The sequence below is a fragment of the Brachyistius frenatus genome, unplaced genomic scaffold (assembly GCF_029030835.1).
Source record: "Brachyistius frenatus isolate BFR_SWC_R1_liver_20210118 unplaced genomic scaffold, ASM2903083v1 Contig_9, whole genome shotgun sequence".
Classification (NCBI taxonomy): domain Eukaryota; kingdom Metazoa; phylum Chordata; class Actinopteri; family Embiotocidae; genus Brachyistius; species Brachyistius frenatus.
Genome location: NW_027210608.1, coordinates 5,538,202 through 5,560,283, shown reverse-complemented (window position 1 = coordinate 5,560,283; position 22,082 = coordinate 5,538,202). Strand labels below are relative to the sequence as shown.

General features: G+C 38.9%; 2 protein-coding genes and 1 long non-coding RNA gene across 4 annotated transcripts; 1 reads left to right on the top strand and 2 right to left on the bottom strand.

Annotated features, from left to right (window-relative positions):
- Positions 1-2,573: 2,573 nt before the first annotated feature.
- On the top strand, positions 2,574-4,947 carry LOC138616278 (uncharacterized). Its single transcript, XR_011310590.1, has 3 exons — positions 2,574-2,606; positions 2,721-2,773; positions 3,370-4,947. It is a non-coding gene; the product is annotated as an uncharacterized lncRNA (long non-coding RNA).
- A 133-nt stretch (positions 4,948-5,080) lies between these two features.
- Positions 5,081-6,555, bottom strand: LOC138616149 (UDP-glucuronosyltransferase 2A1-like). The gene has a single exon (XM_069690255.1). The coding sequence runs from the start codon at positions 6,533-6,535 to the stop codon at positions 5,081-5,083; it is 1,455 nt and encodes a 484-aa protein (XP_069546356.1). The 5' UTR covers positions 6,536-6,555.
- A 2,569-nt stretch (positions 6,556-9,124) lies between these two features.
- On the bottom strand, positions 9,125-16,032 carry chrna5 (cholinergic receptor, nicotinic, alpha 5). Of its 2 annotated transcripts, XM_069690467.1 has the most exons (8): positions 15,829-16,032; positions 15,357-15,497; positions 12,247-12,398; positions 12,007-12,051; positions 11,206-11,315; positions 10,793-10,970; positions 10,015-10,704; positions 9,125-9,920 (listed from the first exon to the last, which is right to left on the bottom strand). In XM_069690467.1, the coding sequence occupies exons 2-8, from the start codon at positions 15,445-15,447 to the stop codon at positions 9,762-9,764; spliced, it is 1,425 nt and encodes a 474-aa protein (XP_069546568.1). In that variant the 5' UTR covers positions 15,448-15,497; positions 15,829-16,032; the 3' UTR covers positions 9,125-9,761. The 2 variants fall into 2 exon arrangements, with proteins under 2 accessions (XP_069546568.1, XP_069546569.1); XM_069690468.1 differs by lacking the exon at positions 12,007-12,051.
- Between the last annotated feature and the right edge of the window lie 6,050 nt (positions 16,033-22,082).

Genomic DNA, 22,082 nt, shown 5'->3' with positions numbered 1-22,082 from the left:
TTATATAACTAAAGAGTCAGAGCAGATGGTGGGTTATCTGATTACAAGGCAACCCAGCCTACATTAATGGAATCCTTGCAGGGAAGCGCAGACAGATAGGGTATTAACTCTGGGTCACATCCGATGAGAAACCTTTGGTTAATGAATTTAATTAAATCTCTCTCAGAACTCAGGTGGCTGATCTGCAGGAGATCTCCCAAACAGATACTATATGATGTATCAGTGAATATTTTATAAGGGTTATGCCTTGCAAAAACTGACTATAGTATGAGTAGGGGTGAAAAAGATGGTTGATTTTAAAGTAGAAGTACAACTGGTGACTTTTACTTTCTTAAACACTTCATTTTTAACCGATGATGTTTATATTTGGAACAGAAGGCCACCACAGAAAGCACAGGAAGTGGCTCAGCTGTCTGTAGCTATAGACAAGAACTACATTGGTGCCTGTACAAGGGTTCACAAGGTATGCTGAGGAGACTGTCTAAGGATGCCAAATATAATGATGAAAATGATCACTGTTCTTCTGTGTGAGTACACTGACAGTTACAAACTACTTAAGTTTTTTTTCTCAGGAAATGTGTCCCACAAATTTAAGATGACAGGATTAATTAAATTTCACAATTTTATCTTCAAGGTACACTGGCAAATCGGGTTATGAGTCAAACCAAAGGTAAGTTTCGCTCATTAAAAGACATGTCTGTGCTGTATTATTATTATTATTATTATTAGTAGTAGTATTATTATTAGTAGTAGTATTATTATACTGCAGTTACCAACATGATTTCATGCAGATACTTCCCCTGCAAAGATCCTGGCCCAGCAGAAAACTATCAGCGAGAACGATGACCTCTACGTAACCTGCAGCACATTTGGAAGAAAAAAAACCTCCACCATTTTTGTTTATTTGTGGAAAGATGGACATGGAATCAAGAAAATGATGCAGAAGCAAGATCAGAATGATGTCACCTTCAACATATCCAGAGTTAATCTTTATTACAGTGGAAATTACAGCTGTGGTTATTCCCACAAAAATTACACTCTCTCTGAAGTAGCCGAGGCAGGATCAAACATCATTCAGATTCTGGTTATAGGTAAGTGTTTTCATTCCTGTGGAGGCATTATGTCTGTTATCTATTTCCGCTCATTTCTTCTCCTGCCATGCAGCCAATTTCCTCCCAGCACATATTTCAGTTGATGGACCGTCCACTGTTCACGAGGGAGACCATGTTGAATTCAGCTGTACAGTTTCCGACACGCTGCATACACTCGGTGAATGTCAACTCATCCACTCTTACCTGAGGAAGAATGAGACTATCATCCAAGTGCAGGCATTCGATGTCACTCTGAGGGTGGTGAAATTCACCATCGAGGGTGCAGTGATGAGGGATTCAGGTCACTACAGCTGCATGGTGCTGCCATCTAAATGCATCCAAGAGCGTACAAACACATCCTACGGAAAAAACACAGTGCTTCTTGAGGTCACAGGTAAGGATGTCAGCAGCTCATGGTTACAAATTGCAGTTTGCTTTAGATAGTGCTTGAACTTTCAGTGTCATCTTGTTGACATTTCTTTTGAAACATCATGTCTGCTTTGCTTTCCAGTGGATTTGGTCCCCAGAGCAATTGTCGCTTGTGGAGTGGCAGCACTGATGCTGTTACTGGGTCTGAGTCTGTGGTGGATCTCTAACAAACAAGGTCAGATGTGTAAAATCAAAAACCAAACCATTCAATTAAGAATTCACATTCTGTAGAGCAGTACTGACAAACTAAAAAAAAATTATTCAGATGTAACTTATGTTCTGTCTGACTTATCATATAAACCACATTATGAAGTTGAATTTACCTGTATTCTTGAGTTTGTTTTAAAATTATTTTTACTTTTTTCCAACAGGCTGCTCAGTTTTGTGCAATCCAAGGTGAGCTTTGATTCAGTCTGACAGATGTTCTGTATGGTGTGTTTATAGACTTTGAGAGTGGGAGAAAAACAAAGACATTGTTAAGACTATTGTGGTGCTTCTTAGCATTTTCAGTAAAAAAAAAAAAAAAAAGCATTTATAGTATATAAAAGATATATGTGTGAATATGCTGCTGACATTCACAAACAATAATGAGACGATTGAAGGGCTTGTATTTTACTTGGATTATGTTTTCTCACAGTACAACGAGTCAGCAGACGAATGCAGAAATGCTGAGAGAGGACGTGGAAGCACAGGACGGTGTGTTGAAAAAATAATTACAGTAAAGACATACTCTGGAAAACTCTTCGAAAGAAAAATAGCTTTTCTGAATTATCAAGTTAAAAAATGAATATTATATTTTTAAAAAATCATCAAGGGCACCTGTTTAATTCCTCACTTTTTAAAATTTGTTCTCAAAGCTTCAAATCCATTTTTAAAACTCCATTTGTCATTGACCAGAATTGTCAGAGCTCTTTATTGCATTTCTTATGAAAAGTGCTACAATATACACAACTGTTTTAATTAATTACTAATCAACATAACAACCAATGATATAAAGTGATGATAGCTTTTTTGTTGTTTCTTTGATGCATTTAACTCTTTTTGTTAATCATCAGAAGAAGACAACATTGAAAAGGAGGAAGACAAGTAAGATATTATCTATTCAATTACTAAACTTGAGACATTTTACAAAAAATATATATTTGAAGTACATTATAGTTATTTTCAACATTTTCTCATCTGTTATCAAATTATTTCCAGTTCTGCGGACTTGAGTGACTATGATGATTGTGAGGATGTGTACAGTGTTCCAGGTGAGTGACAGGAGTGATCGGTTTCTTTGTGCAACAGAAGTACTTATTGCCTTTTGAAAGTCATATAGATGACTTTGATTTCTGACGATTTCTGACATGCAGATTATAGTTATGGTGAGTATGATATGCTCAGGTATATGCCAACTAACAAAATTTGAGCACTGAAGGTACTGTAAAATGTGTGGTTATCATCATTACAAGGATTGCCTTGTGATTCACAGTCAGTGAATCACAGTTGGCAGTCTGAGAAGCAGAGTTATCATATTTGTTTCTTATGATCAGATAGTTGTTTCGCCTTCTCATGTTAAGTTGCTCTGCTCAATAACAAGACAATTATAGACATATACATGAGAAAAATAATAAATCATATCAGCTTAATTAATAGGATGCGCATTTGTCACTTCACACTGAGCAGATGTGTCTGTTAGGGAGTTCAGAGCCTCTTACAGGAAAACCACAAGTTCATTTTCAGCAGCAGATGTGAATAGTGTTTCATTACATGCTTTCTGACTCACAAGAGCTAATTCTGTTGTGTAAAATGGTGAACAGAAACGTTTACCACACCTGCTATTTAACTATAAACTTTCCAACCACAGATGATCTGCCTGGAAGAGCACATCTCAGTGGTCTGTATGCTTCTGCTTCCAAATATAAACAGTGATGTAGCCCGTGCAAACCAGAGATTTCCATCAGTTAAATGCATGAATGAATCATACGTTTGTGTTGCACCCCTGTTTTAATCCATGTTTCAGCTAATCCATGACAGTAAGACAGTGTTAAAGCTCAGAATGAATGAATGAGGATGTTTTCTGGAAGTGATGTGGCTGTGAAACATTTGAACAAACAGATGTTGATGATCACAGTCAACCTGAAGCACAACACAGCTAAAGAAAAAAATGTGCTCCTTGTACCTGCTGTTGGTTGTCCACCATGTGCGAGGTTAAAACATGAACAATGCAGGTATTAATGTCAAGATTGATTTTATTTTGCATGAAACTTGAAGCTTTGGTATTTTTTCTTTGTCCAATCATGTAAAGCGTATGACACAAAAAAAGAAAAAAAAAAAAAAGAAAAAGAAAAAGAAACCTACAGATAGCTGTTTTTGAAACATTCATTAAGTCTCACGTTTGGATTGGATTTGGGCATACATACAGTGCAATGGGCATATATTTTAAATTCTAATAATTAAGATATTCATAAAATCAAACCCCATTTTCGACATTTTATAGTCTGTGTTTTTCTAAAGAAACCCTTAAATGTACCATTAAACGTATTTACATTCAGTAATCCATGGTTGCCATTTTCAATTGTATCTAATTTAAAACAGAAGTACTGAAGCTGTGTTAAGTAATGCTGTAGCTTCACATTAGAAGGATTCAACCAGCAAAACACAAGGTGGCTTTTATGGTTTTACAGAAAACATTAATTTATCCATCAATTGTTCACCACAAAAAAATATCTTAATTTGGGATATGAACATTTTAACTGTTTGATATGTAGGCTAATTATATATTGTGGGTGGGATTATATGTCTGAATAGTAATGCACAGTAGCTGCCTGCATCAATCAGATGAAACATCCATTATATTGTTCACTGCTCCTCTCCTTCTCTCCCTCACTGCTGCTGCAGGTGGAAAGAATGAAGTGACTAATTTGTCATCAAAAGTATAGCATTTCTGCTACAGTGTCTTTTCTGAAGCTCTCATCAGAGGAAGTTGTAAATATTTACTGTAACTTTAAAATTAATAGGTAATGCTTGAACTATGAGCCATGTTAACTGTTTTGCTTGCAATAACTGTAATTATAAGTGTATGTATTTCACACATTCATTTACATGTACATATATCAGATCAGATCTTATGTACTGGCGATCTTAAATCTCTCCATATGTATTAAAACAAAGTAAGAAATGTAAATGCAACAAAAATTGAAATCAAGTTTTCCCTGTACGTAACTGCCGGCCTATTTTCTCATTGTTACACTTTTACAAAAGCGTCATTATGCCACATAGAAAAATGAAAGAAGTAATCCCTGTTATGCTTCCTATTCCTGTTGTGCAATCCAGTGTTAATCCCCCTGCTGCACCACAAGAGGGACCAAACAGCCTGTGTACATGGTATTCTCTGTTTTATGGTTGTATTTTTGTTTGCATAGTTAACGAACTAATGCTCTTGAAGGTGTATTTCATTTGTAATATTAAATAAATATAAACCATGCAAGATGATTGAAACACCCCTGAGTGAAAACTGGACAGAGGTCAGAGTACACTAGCTTTTCATTTTTTATTAGTTTGATTGATTTGTCTTTTTAGGCATTTCTCAAGACATACAAACCTGAAAAACAAAGAAATAGAAAAGAAATCACTGCAGCAGCAGCAGCCAGAAGAGACAGAACTACATCTACAGAGTAGTAAGAGTACCAGGGCAGTCTGAAGGACTCAGATCTCAGATGAGCTGCTCCTTTGTGTCTCATGACAAACTCGATCCAGAACACGGCGTTATCCATCGGCGTTATTGGCTGATCTCTGTGCAGCCTGGAGAGTCTCTGCATGTTCATCCTGTAGGAGGGCTCGTTCAGGACTTCCTTTATGGCGTTCAGGAAGTTGTCGTCTTTGTCCACTGTTGCCAATGTAAGAAGCTTAGCAGCTCCTCTCTCTTTCAGACGAAGAAGGTTGTCGTATTGGTCAAAAAACACAGGTACACCCACAACTGGGACTCCGTGATAAATAGCTTCCTGGAGTCCGTTTGTTCCTCCGTGAGCCACAAATAGTTTGATCTTAGGATGTCCTAAAAGGTCGTTCTGTGGCATCCAGTCGACCAGTAAAGTGTTGTTACCCAGAGTGGCTGGTCTGTCACCTTTATACCTCCAGATGACTTTCTGGGGTAATTTAGCAAAAGCTGCAGCGATCTCATTTGTCATGTCAGCAGGAAGTTCACTCACAAAAGTTCCCAGAGACATGATGATGACGCCGTGCTCTCCTGAACTCTGCACAAACTCCTCCAAGTGTTGAGGCAGAGGTTTGGCAGGTTTACACTGGAAGCCTCCGATGTAGACAACATTAGGCATGGTGGGACGAGGGAACTCGAACACAAAGTCCACCCTCATGAGCCACAGATGTGCTCCCTGTAATAAGTCACTGTATCTAACTTCTGTGCCAAAGAATTGATCACAAACAGCTTGATACTGGGGGCGGATTAAGAATATGTCCTGACCTTGCCAGATGAAATAAAAAATGAGGTTTTTGACTCTCTGTATGAAAGTCATTTTGTCTGTCAGTCCTGAGCCAGTCATTGGGATGTATGATAATGGAGACGGTGCAACAGCCAAGTGTCCCTCCCCACTAGTTGCCCATCGCACATTAAAGACCAGAGGTAGTTTAAGAGCGTGTGACAACATTATACCTGCGCCCCATGCAGGGTCGGTAAGGACCATGTCATACTTCTGCTCCTTCAAACTATTCATCAAGTCTTCATCTTTAAACATTACAGAAGCCATTTTGCACATTATTCCATGCATGTCAAACATTGCATTAAACATTTCAATCTGCAAACTCACAAAGCTCAGACCAGAGCTCTCCCCTCTTTCTATGCCAATTATCTTTTTCAGGATGGGGTTTATGAAATCGTGATTAAAAGCTTCCGCAACAGGAACTGTAATTGTCTTGTAGTGCGGAGAGTCATCCTTGATGTACCAGCTTTTATTTGTTCGTACCACATCGAGAGAGTGTCCTTGAGCGTGGAGAGCTCTGATCATGATGTCCATGTTCACCCAGTGGCTTCCCTCCAGAGGAACGATCAAAATCCTGCCTCCGTGACAAACTCTCCGCGACAAGAGTACAGCAGATAACAGGAGAAGAAACGCTGCTGCATTTCCATTGAGGGACATTGTTAACCTGAAAGAAAACATAAATACAAAACATCAATCTGAGTAACTAGGGATAAGAAAACTCACAATGATTTTCATAAAAGTACATTTGCATGGAGTCCTTTTTACATTTGACAAATTCAGTGATGTTGTGAGTGATCTGTAACATACCTGTTTTACATGAAGTAGCTCCAGGCTCGCACACAGTTGTTCCTCAGATGTCAATGTGAAACATCTTACAGTAAGGACCAGTGAATACAGAACAACAAATTCCAGGAAAGTTTACATAAGTGGATTATGGATAAGCTTTTCTGTGGGCCTTTCTTCAGGATTGGAGAACACCGTGGCCTCTTTGTTGAAGCTCTGTTTTACAGCCGTGTGTGAATTCTGTTCAGGAGTTTTTGCAGTTTAATGTTATGTAGCACTCAACCTTTAGTGGTTCACATTTACAGTCTAGTGGGATATGTTACAGAGTAGGATTACATGCTTTTTACAGACTTTTAGTCAGAATGAAAATACCTTTATCTGTTCAGTCGCTAATTTCAGTTTCAGGCCTCTGAAGGAAATCTCTGACAGCTTAAAGCAGAAGAGTGAAAATGAGACATGTTTACAGATGGAGAGAGAGAGAAATAAAACAAAAAATAATTGAAGACACAGATGTAGATTGTGATCTGAAGCAAACCAGCCACCTATTGAAAGACGCAGAACATCAAAGTCTTAACATGGGTCTCCCAGAGCCTGGCCTAAATCCCTCACAGCACCCATAGGATGCCACTGAGAGGAATGTTAGCTCAAATGAGAGGACAACAAACTAAATACTAAAACACTATACCTGTGATCTTTAGTGAAGCCATTAGTGGGTGTATGAAATACTTTTTTGTCTTCATTTTAAGGCGTGTATTTCTTTTTCTTTTACTCAAAACCCAAAACATTTATTCTTTGCTGACTTTTAAACATGTCCTTTATCTGTCTTCCTTTAGAATTACTCAATATCTTTCCAGTTTGATTAACATACACTTTAACAAACATGATTTATAAATGTTTTTGGTCCTTAATTTGGGAGTCATTGCATGTCAGAGTAAAGCTGGACTGGTCACTGGGGCCTCAGTTGATGTCATGAGAAATAGACACTCAGGATGTCGACATAAATTAAAGTAACTCATTGGAAAGACACAAAACAACACTCACTCATTCAGAGATTTTCTTTCAAAGGTGTAAGAGAACATTTTGGGAAATAAGATGCTTCTACTCTCTCTGCTTCTGCTTTACCTCCATATTTTTTTCTGCTTTTCTGCTTGGTCTCTTTGTATTTTCCCTTCCCTCCTGTGTCTCTGGAGTCAGCTTTTGTCTGTGTCTTTCTAACACATTTCCCAATGTTTGTTTGCATTGTGTTCTCACTTCTTGCTGTTGAGGGCCATTACCACCTCTATTTATGCCTTTTCTTTTCACCTTCATTCTCAGCATTCTTCCTCCGCTTGCTCATACTTTTCTCGTCTGTAAAGGCCATAAGTCTCCCCATATTTACTCTACCACACCAAACACCTTATACATTCTTTACCTTTGCTTGATTTTGTTTGTAGTTAGCACGTTTAGCCTCGAGCTGTATTTAGTGTAGTAGTAACCACAACTGGAATTTCACTGATTTCATCAGCATGGACATCACCAACATGTCCATACTTGTGGCGCTTTTGTTTCTTTTTTCTGTTTTTAGCTGTAATGGTAACACATGGCCATGCGGAGGCAGTGCATGCTCAACAAAAGGACGATTGTCTTTCTGGTTCCTCAGATACTAACAGTGGTGCGGGAACTGAAGGCCTTTTATTACATATCGCCAAATTACAAGATCTGAACTATCTGCATGCAACAAGAAATAACAAGAAAGAGATATTTTCTACTTTCTCATGGAGATAGGTTTATGTGCTAAGCTACAGTTGACTCAAAATAATTTAGACCTGCAGTATCTCTGTACTGTTACCATGGATCATCTTACAGCCCTCCCAAAGAATGCAGGGATTTGTACTATGACGGGAAAAGCTGGGGAATTCAAGTCCCGGCAAGTAAGTCAGCTTTCCTTCCCACACAAACTTTAACAGCAGTACATCCCTAAAAAGGAGTATCTGACTTTGTGTCCATGATTGTGTTCTTCAAAATGTGCAATGGAGTTCACAAAAATTACTGAGTGATACAGATCTTTTATTAGAGGGGACACTGTGTGCAGTTCTCACACTCTTGATTCTCTTGCTTTTCAAGAAACTGATTACTTTTAATACTGTTACTAATACCAGGACACAGTGAACTGAGGGTAAGAATTATTATGAACTATGTTCACAGTCAGTCAAAAGTGATCATCGTGCCAAAAACTGTCTGTTGAAAATATATTGTCAACCTATAACTTGGACTTAAAAATATGTATATGCCATATTGTGTCTACCTCTCCCAGATCAAATGATAAATCTCCACTCAATGAAGCACACAAGGCCAAATGAATGAACTCAATTATACTGTAATTTATTTATGTGTGAAATATGGACAAAAATGCAACTGATCTTCCTTAAATCATCTGCAATCTCAGAAATACTTAATTTGTAATTCTGTAACCAAATCCCGACTAATTCTATACACTATGTTCTACATACCAATTGTTATGTTCAAATGTTTTTTTTTTTTTTATTGATGTTCATCCACAGATTTCCTAATATTCCCATCTTTCTCCTCTATTACTGTTTTTGTCATGTCTTCCAGCTGAGAGCAGCTCCTCAATTTCATTTGTGCATTGCATTCTGGGAGAATATTGTGCATCAACAGCACAGTCAATACATTTATTTGATATTGAGTATGCATGCTATCTGAGTTTGCTGAATGTTGGCATTTTTCTAGTCTGTATGCACTTTACTGAAGGCCGGCGTCGGATCAGAGGCTGCATTTGAGACTCAGCAAACAAGGCACCCAAAGCTGCAGCTTGATCTCTGGCACAGCTGTAGCTCACAGAGTGACTGTGGATACCCAGAATAGGATCGTTATCTGAACAATAATCTCAGCATGTCATTTTGTCAAAACTCAAATAAGACCATAAAGAGCTGTTAATGTGCTTTGCTTCCGTTTGTGGTTAGTTGAGCTGTGGTCCTTAGAGGGTGCTTCCAAAATGAGTGGGGACGATAATATTGGCCCATTTGTAAATAACTGGGATGAAGAGGAGAGCGGAGCCAAGGATTGACACCAGAAGGAAGGCCCACAAAAACATTCGATCCAGAACCTGGGCTACAAATTTCCAGTTCTGCACCACCTGCAGCAAAGAAGAAGAGATTGGTTTAAATAGTCATTCAATTCACAGTTTATAGTCTTTCCCGTAATCCGTCTCTTAAAATGTCTTTACTCACCTCTCTGACCTCATTTTCTTTAACCACATGCATGGTTATGTAGCGAATAGACTCCAAAGCTGCTTGTAGGTTTTTTCGGGTGTAGAGGAGAGGGGTGAGCTCAGGTGCTGAGTCCTTCATCCTGTTCATTCCTCCTCCAGCCCTGCCCTCTCCAGCCGTGGCGTAACGGTCCACATGGCTGCGCATGCACAGCAGTTTGGGCAGTCGATGCAAGAAAATCCTCCTCACCCAGGGTGCCATGCCGTGATGCGTAGAAGAAGAGCGATGGTGGATGTTGATGGCAAAGACGGTGATGATGATGGAGAGCGTGACGAAGATCATGGTGAAGACCAGGTACTCCCCGATCAGAGGGATCGCCTTCGAGGAGGAGGGGATGATCTCCTCGATCACCAGGAGGAAGACAGTGAGCGAGACCAGCACTGAGGTGCAGAGAGAGATCTTCTCACCGCCGTTTGAGGGCAGGTAGAAGACAAGGATGGTGAGGAAGGACAGGCCGATGCAGGGAATGATGAGGAAGAGGGTGTAGAAAAGAGGCAACCTGTGGATAATAAAGAAGTAGGTGATGGTGGGATAGGAAGAGCTGCCATCAGTCCTCAGACCGCGGCTGCCTGTGGCCTTCACTATCTCCCATTCACCGTTGTCAAAATAGTCCTGCTTGTCCACGTGGAAGTCCTCTAGAATGATGTCCACCTGTTGAATACAGAGTGAAATCTAATGTCAGTTACTGGTCATGACTTACACTAATGTACTGTTCACATACTGAGGAGCAGAGACTCACCTGGGAGCCATCGTAGGTCCAGGAGCCAAACTTCATTGAACAGTTCTGGAGGTCAAAAGGGAAGAAGGTGACATCGATGGTGCAGGCTGACTTGTAATTGGCTGGTGGCGTCCATAAAATGGTGCCATCATACTTAACAACAGCCTTGGTGACAGTTCCTTCAAAACGTCCATCTGAACTGTTCAGAGAAATGTGCAATAGTCTTAGCTGACTGCTCATTTAAAGTAACTCATAACTTATACTTCATGCAAAGCCACATGTTTACTGACTGATGTTAACATGACAGCATATTAATACACGATTGATTGATCTTTGAATCATTTTCATGTCATGATATCATAATATTATCAACACTTGAAAAGTATTAAATGCATGACCTTGTGCCATTTCTTTTTACATACAAAGACACATACTTGTCATACAGTACAACATCAGGGAGCCAGATCCTGTCAGAGGGGACTCGGATAGTTGTGATGCCCAGATACTCATCAGGGTTCCATCTGAGCTTCATGTCAACCCACTCCTATATCAAGAAAAATGGGAAATTTAATTACAAGATATAAAAAAAAATGTCCACTGTGGATAAATTACCCCCCCCCCCAAAAAAAAAAATCTATTTGATCTGAATTATACCTGCTAGAAACATAGAGTAATCAGGACAATAAACCAGCATATCAAAACATTTTCTGCTATACTTTTAACCAAAAAGGTGATTGCAAAAGGTGAAGGTGACAAGACACAGTTACAAAATCTAACACTCTTCTCACTTTGCCAATGACATCTATGATGGATAGTCATTGCTGATGAGGCCACTGCCCTTCCTTCTCCCTTTTTGCGTGGTATAATTCATCACTGAGAAAGGAAGTAACTGACCTGAATGGCAGAGGCTGGTCTGTGGGGATAATTTATAAGATGCATGACAGACAGGACACCCAAGACCATGAATAAGGTTGACAGGGGCAGGAGTGGGGAGGATGGGGGGTTTGATGAGGCAGGTGCGTGGGCACAGGGCCGACACAGCTCATATAGATGAGAACTGTCAGTGAAATGCCACCAGACAAAATTGAAAAGGGTGTGGAGGGGTGGACTGGTTTTCTCTAAATGCCATGTCGGCCAGAGATTATTTAAGAATACTCCCACTGCCATAAAGTCACACTAAAAGAGATAAATTTAACTGCATGTTAACGGATGGTTTAATTTATAGCTGTCCTCACCTGTTTCATCCAAACATTGGTTGTCATTAGCTGGTTTTTCTCATCCTAGAATTGTGAAACAACAAGTTCAAAGTTCAAACTTTATTGAAGATGTAAACGACTTAAGCAATTTTTATAGAGCAGTGATTTTAATAACATCCTGCCTTTGACCCCAACCTTATCTTTATATTATTCTTCGTTTACATGTATTTAACCTTAGTCACCTAATAATAAACATGATCAAGAATCTTATATCCTCACCACATCAACTAGCTGGGAAATGGCCAGTCCAAACTTCACACGGATCGTCTGGTTTAGATATTCCACCGGACGAACCCATTTCTGGTAGTTTCCAAAGAGATATTTGAACAGTTTGTCCTCTGCTTTTGCAAAGGAGGAGAGTTTTGGAACCCCTGAAAGTTGCGAAGAGACAAAAATGTTAAATACAAAAACTGCAAGATCATTGTAATTTTGACAATACAGCAGCATCTTTGATTTACTGAGCAATCCCAGACTTCGTGGTTAATTATTCTTCAATTTACTGCTCTATCTCTGGCATTGGCTTCATACAGCACTGCATTCACCTCTCTGAGCTTACCACAGTTTATATGTGTAGAGTTTCTGGGTATGACCTCTGTGCTATAGCTTTGGTTTCAACAGAGAAATGAACTGAAGCGGTGACCCAAACTCACAATGTACAACAGTGCAAGAGTGTCTAAAAGTTGGGATGTATGAAAGCCTTCAGTTCAATGCCAACATGACTAGATATGACACCAGTCTGCTATCCATCAGCAACAGAGATGTTTTGAAGCCATTATCAAAAACAGGGATAATATTGCAGTCATGAATGAGGCATATTCAGTGTTCAGCTAGTAGGCTTTATTTAGTTTGGCTGTATGACTGTCAGCTAGACAGTACAACATATTTCAGCATGAGTTTGTTTTCTCTCAGTGTTGCACTATAATGCACACAGTATAAAGTCTCAAATGACTTCCAGTCTCATGTTTATAGTATTGTGTGCCTTGTTATTTCCATGGTATGGCTCCAAATAAATCTTCCATTAAAACACTACATTTATAACACATTTCATACAGGTTTACTAAGGTATTGTATACCATCCAAGTCATTTTAAATGTAAGAGGAAAAAACACTCCAGTGATTTGGCCCATCTCCTATTGGCAATATGTCCTTCCATCATCTTGCCTGCTATGCCTATTTACCTGTCTTGTACGGTGACTCATATGCATTAGTGATTGTAAATATCGCAGGCACTCTCGATTGAAGGTGCGTGCTTTTCATTAAAGAAATCACTGTAATCAATCTGGGCCTACTAAGTGAAAATGTAATAAAAGGTAAACAGGATGCTGTAAACGAGACTGGTAATGTGTCTTGATATGTCAAAAAGGTCAAGAGCAACGAAGTAAAACATGACTTCAAGTTTTGACTGATGATGGTGGAGGGTGGAATTGTTATATTTTGACTTCAAATTGGGTGCAAATATTTCTTGGACTGACATTTAACGGCCTACAACAACTACATGGTGCAAACACACATTCAGTGCTTCACCTTTATCCACTTTAAGCTCCCTGGGTCTGTATAGAAGCTGTATTTCTTTCTATCTTAACAGCTGAATAGCTTCCCACTCTCACCCATCAGGTGAGACATTGCATGTGGTCATTGCAATAAATGCAGGTGAATCAACATGATGGGTGCGACTGTTTTACATAGCTCCCATTTTTTTAAATAAGTCAAACTGCATTATTGGTTTGCTGAAGCAGATCTCTACTCCAGAGTCGGAAATATTGATTAGATTTGAAATTGCACACAATCTCATTCATCCTGCTTTTTCAATCGTCCACCAATGTGGTAATAAACTCAATTTATGTGTCTGGACAACTACCACAGGAATAACTGCAAATGCATGGCGTCACTCTCTCACTGTGCGTGGATCAATAGAGACAATGCTGCAACACCCTCAATCAATGACTGTGTGATAACCAAATTCATCATCTCTTTGACTTCTCCCGCACTGTCACCAGTATCCTGCTCGGCTGAAATGCAAGCAGCAGAATCTAATTTGATTCTTCCTTCAGCACTGTTGGTTTGTTTGTTAATGAACAAACAAATGAATGAATGAAAACAATCAGAAATGTAGTAATATAGAAAATGAAGTATGTACAAATAGGCAAAGAGGGAGCTTACTTAAAATCAGTAGAAATTACATTTACATCTAATGCTGAGTAACATCAACGCTTAATGTGAACTCAAGGCAATGCTAGTTGTTTCCTAGGTACAGTGGGATACACTGCATAAAACAAAGCAGATATATAAAATGAATAAATACAATATATAATGTAGGTATGGTATTCTACCATAGTGATGTGCAGGATTACAATGATAATAAATCAAAGAGGACATGTTGCTAGTACCAGGCAAATATGCAAAACATTAGTCACAAGAGAAACCCCCCGAAAAAACAACAGAATGGAAAACAAAATAAGATGTATGTAAAAATATGCAGATCCTCTCCTGCTAGTTCATCCTGTATGATTAATCGAATCATTCCTCCCTACCGTTCACACACTCAGCTCATTGCATGGACCTGTCATCTGTGCATCCAGTTGCATCCTTATGATTTACAGTATGGAGAAGAGCTTTCAGACGTTGTATCTGCCTGTAAATGTCCAGCAGATCATCTCTTTGCATTTTAATGACTAACTACGTGCCTCATGCTGCATTCATGTTTCACCATCTGTCCCATTCAACTGACATGACCCGAACTTCCACATTGGACAATCATTTACCTGGTTTTCTGCATAAATGATTTAGCATTATCAGATATAAGAAGACACATTTACACACAATTCAATCCAGACAATTCCAGACAATCCCCAAAAATTAATCAAAAGATGAGGTCCAACTTTGATCTCCTTTCTTCTAGTTATTGGGTTTTAGGATAAATTGTTAATGTTTAGTTACAATTTAAAGTGATCTTTCACTTACTTGCTATTATAAAATATGCTGTTTGATAGTCTGATAGTTTACTTACTTTTTGTGTAATACTGTCTATCATCTCAGTTATTACCGCTTTCAGGCAGCTAACATCATTGATAACCAAAAAATGAAAATCAAACCACCTGAACAACTTCAAAGTTTGATATGAACATGTAAGTGGTCACACTGACAGCTGTACTTTTTGCTTGACTCCAACTTGGTAAGATGTCTTCACTCTCCACAGACCATCTGCAAATTTCTACATCTTCTCCGTGATTCTGCATATCAGCTGGCATCCGACTTCTCTTTGGCTATGCCATCTGTCATACTGAATATTACATCCTGCTATGGTAATTCCCAGTCTTGAAAACACTCACGCAGCGAAAGGCACAGGTGACACCAGCACAGCAATGGCAGCAGCAACAGCAGTGTGAGAGAGGTGGCTGCCCCTCCTGCTCTGAGCATCATATCAGTGGTGGCACCCGATCCACACAGCTGATCCCTTGGGCATCCCAGAGCTGCAAAACACATATTAAAAGAGTAGCTTTTGTGCACGCTGGACAAACATATAAGCTAATAGGGTGATAGCTTTAATGGGTTAGAGGTTCAAATCCAAAGGTAGTCACCCCTGATCTCCTTTGGTAAAGCAACCTGCAATCACTGTTACAGATTTTAGTGCACAGGCTGTGTAAAGCAAAACATCCTGCATAAGCCAAGAAATACACAACACTCTCACCTTGCTAACATGACCCCCCCCCCCTCCTCGTCCCTCCCTCCCCACCCCCACACACACCACCCCCCCCCCTCAAGGTAATAATCACATTTCACATGCAAATGCTGTACACATACCTGCTCTGAGTCTCTGCCATTAACACACAATCCAGAGTGGTGGTGATCATGGAGGTGGTGGGAGTCTTCACAGCAGCGACAGTGCTGCTCTAGCGCTCCTCCATTCCATGCAGGTTCTTTCTCTCCCCTCACACAGATGCTGCTGCACTCTCCGCTGCCTCCAATTGTGCACAGGCAACGCATCCTCATCTCCTCCTCCTCCTCCTCCTCTTCTTTTAAGAGAGTCCGCCCCAGCCCCCACCACCAAAACCACCACCGTCCGTCCCTCCCCTTCCTCCAGCATTCTAGTGGTCACTAATCACAGGCAGGACTAGACGCCCCCTCCATGAAGCCACTTCACTGCCTCTTCACAGCAGCAAATGGCAAAGCTCTGCCACTGAGATTCTGCTTCCCGTTTACAGAACAGTTTCCTGGTCGTTAGTTAGTGTCCACAGCCACATTTTGTACCATTCAGTGTCTCTGATGTGTGAAAATGTATGTGCTTCCATGGCGACAGCATATCCCAGAGATGCTAATGGTTTGGGGGAAAAAAAATATTCCACAATCAGATCACCATATTTAGTTTTGATTATCAACTCACTTCTCCGCATTATTTTTTTGTCTGTAAAACACTTGCATTTTAGAATTTAAATTGTTTAATTTGTTTTAGTTCATTTTATCTTTGATTTATTGAGCTTCACAGTACAATTTAGTGTCAAGAATAAAGGCAGCTTCTTACAATCCTAAAAATGACCAGTTTTGGAAACATTTTTCTAATATCTCACAAGCACAGACATTGTATATGAATGTGTTGTGAAGTTAAATGTTATGTAGTAATAAGGTGTTTTTTTTTAGATTACTGTTATTAAGTATGAAAGAGAGTTTAGGGGGGAGAAAACAGGTTAAAAAAAATATATTGATGTATCAATATTACAATTTACCTTTTCAATATTGAATGGATAAGACACTTATTTTACCTGCTGTACGTTTTCTGTGAAAATGGGCATGAGTGAGGTAATGGAAAAAATATATAATTTGTTGTTACAAACTGTTGAAAGAAAAGGAATTTTATCACAGGATATGTGTCGTTGCTCAACATGATAGGATAAAAGAGGGAAGCTCATCTCCAACTCTTATACATCCGACTTCAATACTTAGTCTGTCCAAGAAGGCATTTTTCATTACATGCATTTAGATCTAGATTTATTCATATAACACCTAACTACTTTTAGAGTAATCCTTTTGTGCCCCCATTGATAACTGCATTTGATGACACATCAGTTGCGTAATATGCATATGCATATGATGAAATCACATTTTGTTGTCATCACTTAGTGAGTGAAGGCAAGAAGTAGCCTATTACCATCCAAACACTGCTGCCAACATACTGACAAGCTCATTTAGTGCTTAGTGGAGCAAAGCCAGAGCAGAATGATATTAGCACAATTTAAATTATATTTCATGTTACTTGTTGTGGTCCTTTATTCACTGCCAAGTAACAAAGAGACAGTAAGCAGATCATGTTCTCGTAATTGGGTTAGGAGTATGTTCGAATAAACAAGCAAATGGCCTAAATGAGCATGAAAACATTAATAAAAAAAAAAAAAGAAAGAAAAATGTCAAAGTACAGCAAATTTCTGGAGTGAAATATCCTGGAGTTAAACAAAGAGTTTGATTTAGGGAGTTTATTTTCTAAGTTCGACTACAGCTTGTGTTCAGTGTTACTCTGGTGGGGTAATATTTTGGGGTTTAGTCGCTGAGTGTTGAGGAACATGATTCAACACTACTCCCGGTGTTGACTGCACAGTTTTGTTGCTGTATTAGCATTTCCCAGCATGCCTTACTTATTTCTTTGTAACTTTTGAGAACAAAGCAATCAAATTAAATCAAAGTGATGGGCAGAAATTACATTTAGTTTTGTTAAAACATTCTGTTTATCAATATTTCAATGAAGACATAATGGTAAATAAAATGGGCCTATCATTCGAAACCATTCGTGTACAAGTTAGGAACATAACATATATACCAATCACAACGCTAATACTACAATGTTCAGTTAGTAGTTTATTATGCGAAGATCCCATGCAGCATCAACTGTTGCAAACTGGATGTAATCAACTGAACATTATTATAAAAGGCAAATTTATGACAGGTATGTTATTATCTTATGGGCCCTATCTGAAATCTCTAAAGTATGGTGAAATTTTAACTCCATAAATGTTAAACCATACACACTTTAAAGTGTTGACTGTTAACACTGCGAAAGAGTTCATGTTCAAACAGTCCAAGATTAAAGTCAAATTTGCTCTTCATGGGAGTTGAGGTTTAACTCCCAAAGAGTTCAAGTTCAACTCCTGAAAAGGGTTGAAAATCAACTCCAAGAAAAGAGTTACTTTCACAAAGCTTGAGAGTGTATTTGATGGTCTCACATGTACAAGCAAAAAGAGTTGAACTCAGACAGTTTATTCCAAAGACGTGAATGTGCTGTGCAGGAACGTGTTAATGCAGGCACTTTGAAGTTGTTTTGAACTTACATATGAGGATGAACTGGGAACAAAAGTAAAGAAACACCCCCGATTGCTTCTAGGGTAAATGTGATTGTTCAGGTCCTGTCAATGAGTAATCTCGTTATCTCCTCCTGTTTGCACACAGATTGATCCACTCCCTGCTCGTCCCTATTAAACCTGTTTCAAACTGCAGTGAAGTTAGTTTGAAGTTGGAGATACCGCAACCGGATTCAAAGGCGGGTTACGCTGCCTCACCGAGAGCCAGCAGAGGATGTTAAACCCACCTCCGAGATCTTGCTCTTAACCGCAGCGGTTCCTCTCAGGGACCGTTTGAATAACCAAAAAACAAACAAACAAAAGTTCCTTTTTTGTCAGTATATCACCATAGTAGTAAATATTATACTAACAAAGTATTCTAAATTGGTCTCTAATATCTATTGTGAGTACATATAATTTATTTTATATAAATATTTGAAAAGAAGATCATATTTTTTTTTTATGGTGTAGCTTCCATATAATGTGACCCTGTGACTAAAAACCAATGGCAACTTCTATTACTATACATGACAAAAAAACAAAAAACAAAATCAAAAAAAATGTTTTTGATTGTAGTGCTTAATCAATTCTATTTGAATATTTTTATGGAAAAGTCAGCATAGAAAAATCGTTATTTTCTTAATACCTTGCAGCTTCCAGGTCATGTGACTCCATATAAATGGGAAATTGGTTTGAATAAAGATTTGTCCAAACCAAACATTAAATTCCATAAAAGAACATTTTTCAATGAAGAAGAAGCAGCTCTAAAAATCCAATAAAAAGAGGTTTATCGTACTTGTCTTGTGTAGTAGAATATATATATATAAAAATGCTCATAAAATCAAAGAAGCACAAAATTAAAAAAAAAAAAAAGAATTGTTGTGCCCTTTTTGTCCAGTTTTGTAAAACACACTTGTTTTCATGGGATTTTATTGCTTCTAATTGCTTCTAATATTTTTATGGTAAGTTTTTTTCAATTGGTCTCATATCATGTGATCCACAATCTCCAAACCAAGCAAAATTGTACTATCAATTAGGTATAATTCATTTAGGGGGGGATTTCAGTACTTCTTTCATTTTATATACATTTTTGAAGAGAAAAATAATGTTTTATGGAAAATAATATTTTTATGCTAAACTCAGCACCCTGTGACGTCCCTCTCATTTGTCTGACTGATTCTCGGGAAGACATGATCTCGGGAATATTTTCATAGAATTCCTTCAAACTTGGCACGAACATTCACTTGGACAGAAGCATGAGATGTTTAGAAGTTAAGGGTTAAAGGTCAAAGGTCAAGGTCACTGCCACCTCACACCACATCTGTACCATTATTTGACTCTGCAGTGGTTGGGTGTATAAGTGATGGATGGGAGGAGGAGTACAGGACAGTAGTGGAGGACTTTGTGGAGTGGGCTGGTAGAAATCAGCTTCTTCTGAACGTGACTAAGACCAGAGAGATGGTGGTCGACTTCAGGAGGAAGACGACGGCTCCACAACCACTGCGTGTTCAGGGAGAGGAGGTGGACATGGTGGAGGAGTACAAGTACCTGGGTGTCTCCATCGACAACAGACTGAACTGGAAGACCAACATCAACGCTGTCTACAAGAAGGGGATGAGTGAACTGTACTTCTCCATAGTCTGCTAGGGGAGCAGCATTGGAGCCGGAGACACCAACAGACTTAACAAACTGGTGAAGAAGGCCGGCTCCATCATTGACTACAAACCAGACAGCCTGGAAATAATGGTGGAAAGGAGGACGCTGAACAAACTGTTATCCATATTGGATAATCCTGACCACCCTCTTCACCTGCTGCAGGGACAGCGGAGCATGTTCTCCAATAAACTCCTCCAGCTCCGCTGTCACGAGGACAGATACAGGAGATCATTCTTGCCCACTGCGATAAGACTTTACAATACTTCACCTTTGACTAAATCTGTCTTACATCATTAACAATAGATTAAATAGACTCTTCTGGCATCACCATGTTCAGTTAACTTATTTGCACTACTGCTGACCGTGTCACTGTTGTTTAATTATTTTTCTATTCTATTTGTATAAACTGTACATTTTCACATTTTTATATTTAAAAAATGTTCTACTTGTATTTTTATTGTAATTATTATTGCTTTTACCTGTATCTTTCCAATCCATGCTGCTGTAGCAGAAAATGTCCCCTTGCCAGATCAATAAACTATCTATCTATCTATCTATCTATCTATCTATCTATCTATCTATCTATCTATCTATCTATCTATCTATCTATCTATCTATCTATCTATCTATCTATCTATCTATCTATCTATCTATCTATCTATCATTGTAAATGCAATATCTCAAGAACTCCTTTAGTGAAATTGGCACAAATATTCACCATGACTCAACGATTAAATGATCAGATGCCAGGGGTCAAAGGTCAAGTTCACTGTAACCTCATATACGACTCTCTCAGGAATGCCTGAATAAAATTTCTTAAAATTTGTTAAAAATGTTCACTTGGACTCAGGGATGATCTGATTCCAATTTGGTGGCCAAAGGTCACGGTGACCTCACAAAACACATGTATGGCCGTAACTGTGCACAAAGGTCTAATAGCATGCAATCAAAATTATGGCATTTTATATCCAAAAGGTCAAAGGTCAATTGACATTAAATAATTCTGCAAAAACAGTTTTCTGGGCATTATTCAACACCCTAACTCAGGAACAGAATGGGTAGATTATTACCACATTTCACATTTGGTCAGCTACTTGGTGGCTGTAATCTTTGGTGTCCACCTTGAAACGTTGGCGTTTGTATTCATTTCCGGTGCTGTTTGACTGAAGATGTGTGTGAAGCTTCCACATTTTAAAATGTATAGTTTATTTGATGAAACATTTATAATTGGAGCCTTGGATACTGTAAATCAGCTTTATTGGCCAATCATGTGAACATATTCAAGGTTTCACTATACAGTGAACCCTCGCTATAACGCGGTTCACCTTTCACGGTCTCGCTGCTTCACGGATTTGCATCGTGCATTGTGTTCTGCATTCTGATTGGCTAAACAGTCTCTCCGCTTCTTCTCTACCTGTTTGTCAATAACGTTGCGGTTTAATATGTACACGTACGTAAAACAGCTTGCCAAATTTAAGTTTGCAAATTCTCTTGCAATTTCAAGTTTCTCTAAAAACCATAATGTCGACAAAACGTTCTGCACCGACAACGGCACTTGCGGTCGGGCCCAAAAGGCAGAGGAAGATGCTGACTATCGCAGAAAAAGTTAAACTTCTGGACATGTTAAATGAAGGTAGAAGCTATGCGGCTGTAGGTCGCCATTACGGAATTAATGAATCTTCCGTTCGTTCCATAAAGAAGGAGGAAAATAACATAAGGAAGACATCAGCAATAAGTTTGAATAAGGATGCAAAAAGGGTTGCAACTGTCCGCAACAAGACCATGGTAAGGATGGAGTCTGCATTAGCTTTGTGGATTAATGACTGCAGAAAAAAAAACATTACGCTGGATACGAACGTTATCTGCACAAAAGCTAGAACACTGTATCAAACCTTTGCTGACAGCGACAGCGACAGGGAAGAGGAGGAGGATGCCGATACCGGGCCATCATCAAGTGCTGTTCACGCAGTACCGAGCGCATTTAATGCTAGCAAGGGTTGGTTTGAAAAATTTAAGAAACGCTTTGGACTTAAAAATGTTTCTCTGCACGGAGAGATCGCCTCTGCGAATGCCGCT

What these genes read in the sequence shown, in the direction of transcription:
- LOC138616149 (XM_069690255.1), bottom strand. Translation starts at nt 6,535, where the DNA reads ATGGACATCATGATCAGAGCTCTCCACGCTCAAGGACACTCTCTCGAT.
- chrna5 (XM_069690467.1), bottom strand. Translation starts at nt 15,447, where the DNA reads ATGATGCTCAGAGCAGGAGGGGCAGCCACCTCTCTCACACTGCTGTTG. An exon ending in CCAATGTTTGGATGAAACAG is followed by an intron (nt 11,316 to 12,006) that starts GTGAGGACAGCT and finishes TTCTTGATATAG; the next exon opens with GAGTGGGTTGACATGAAGCT. An exon ending in GGACCTACGATGGCTCCCAG is followed by an intron (nt 10,705 to 10,792) that starts GTGAGTCTCTGC and finishes TGTATTCAACAG; the next exon opens with GTGGACATCATTCTAGAGGA.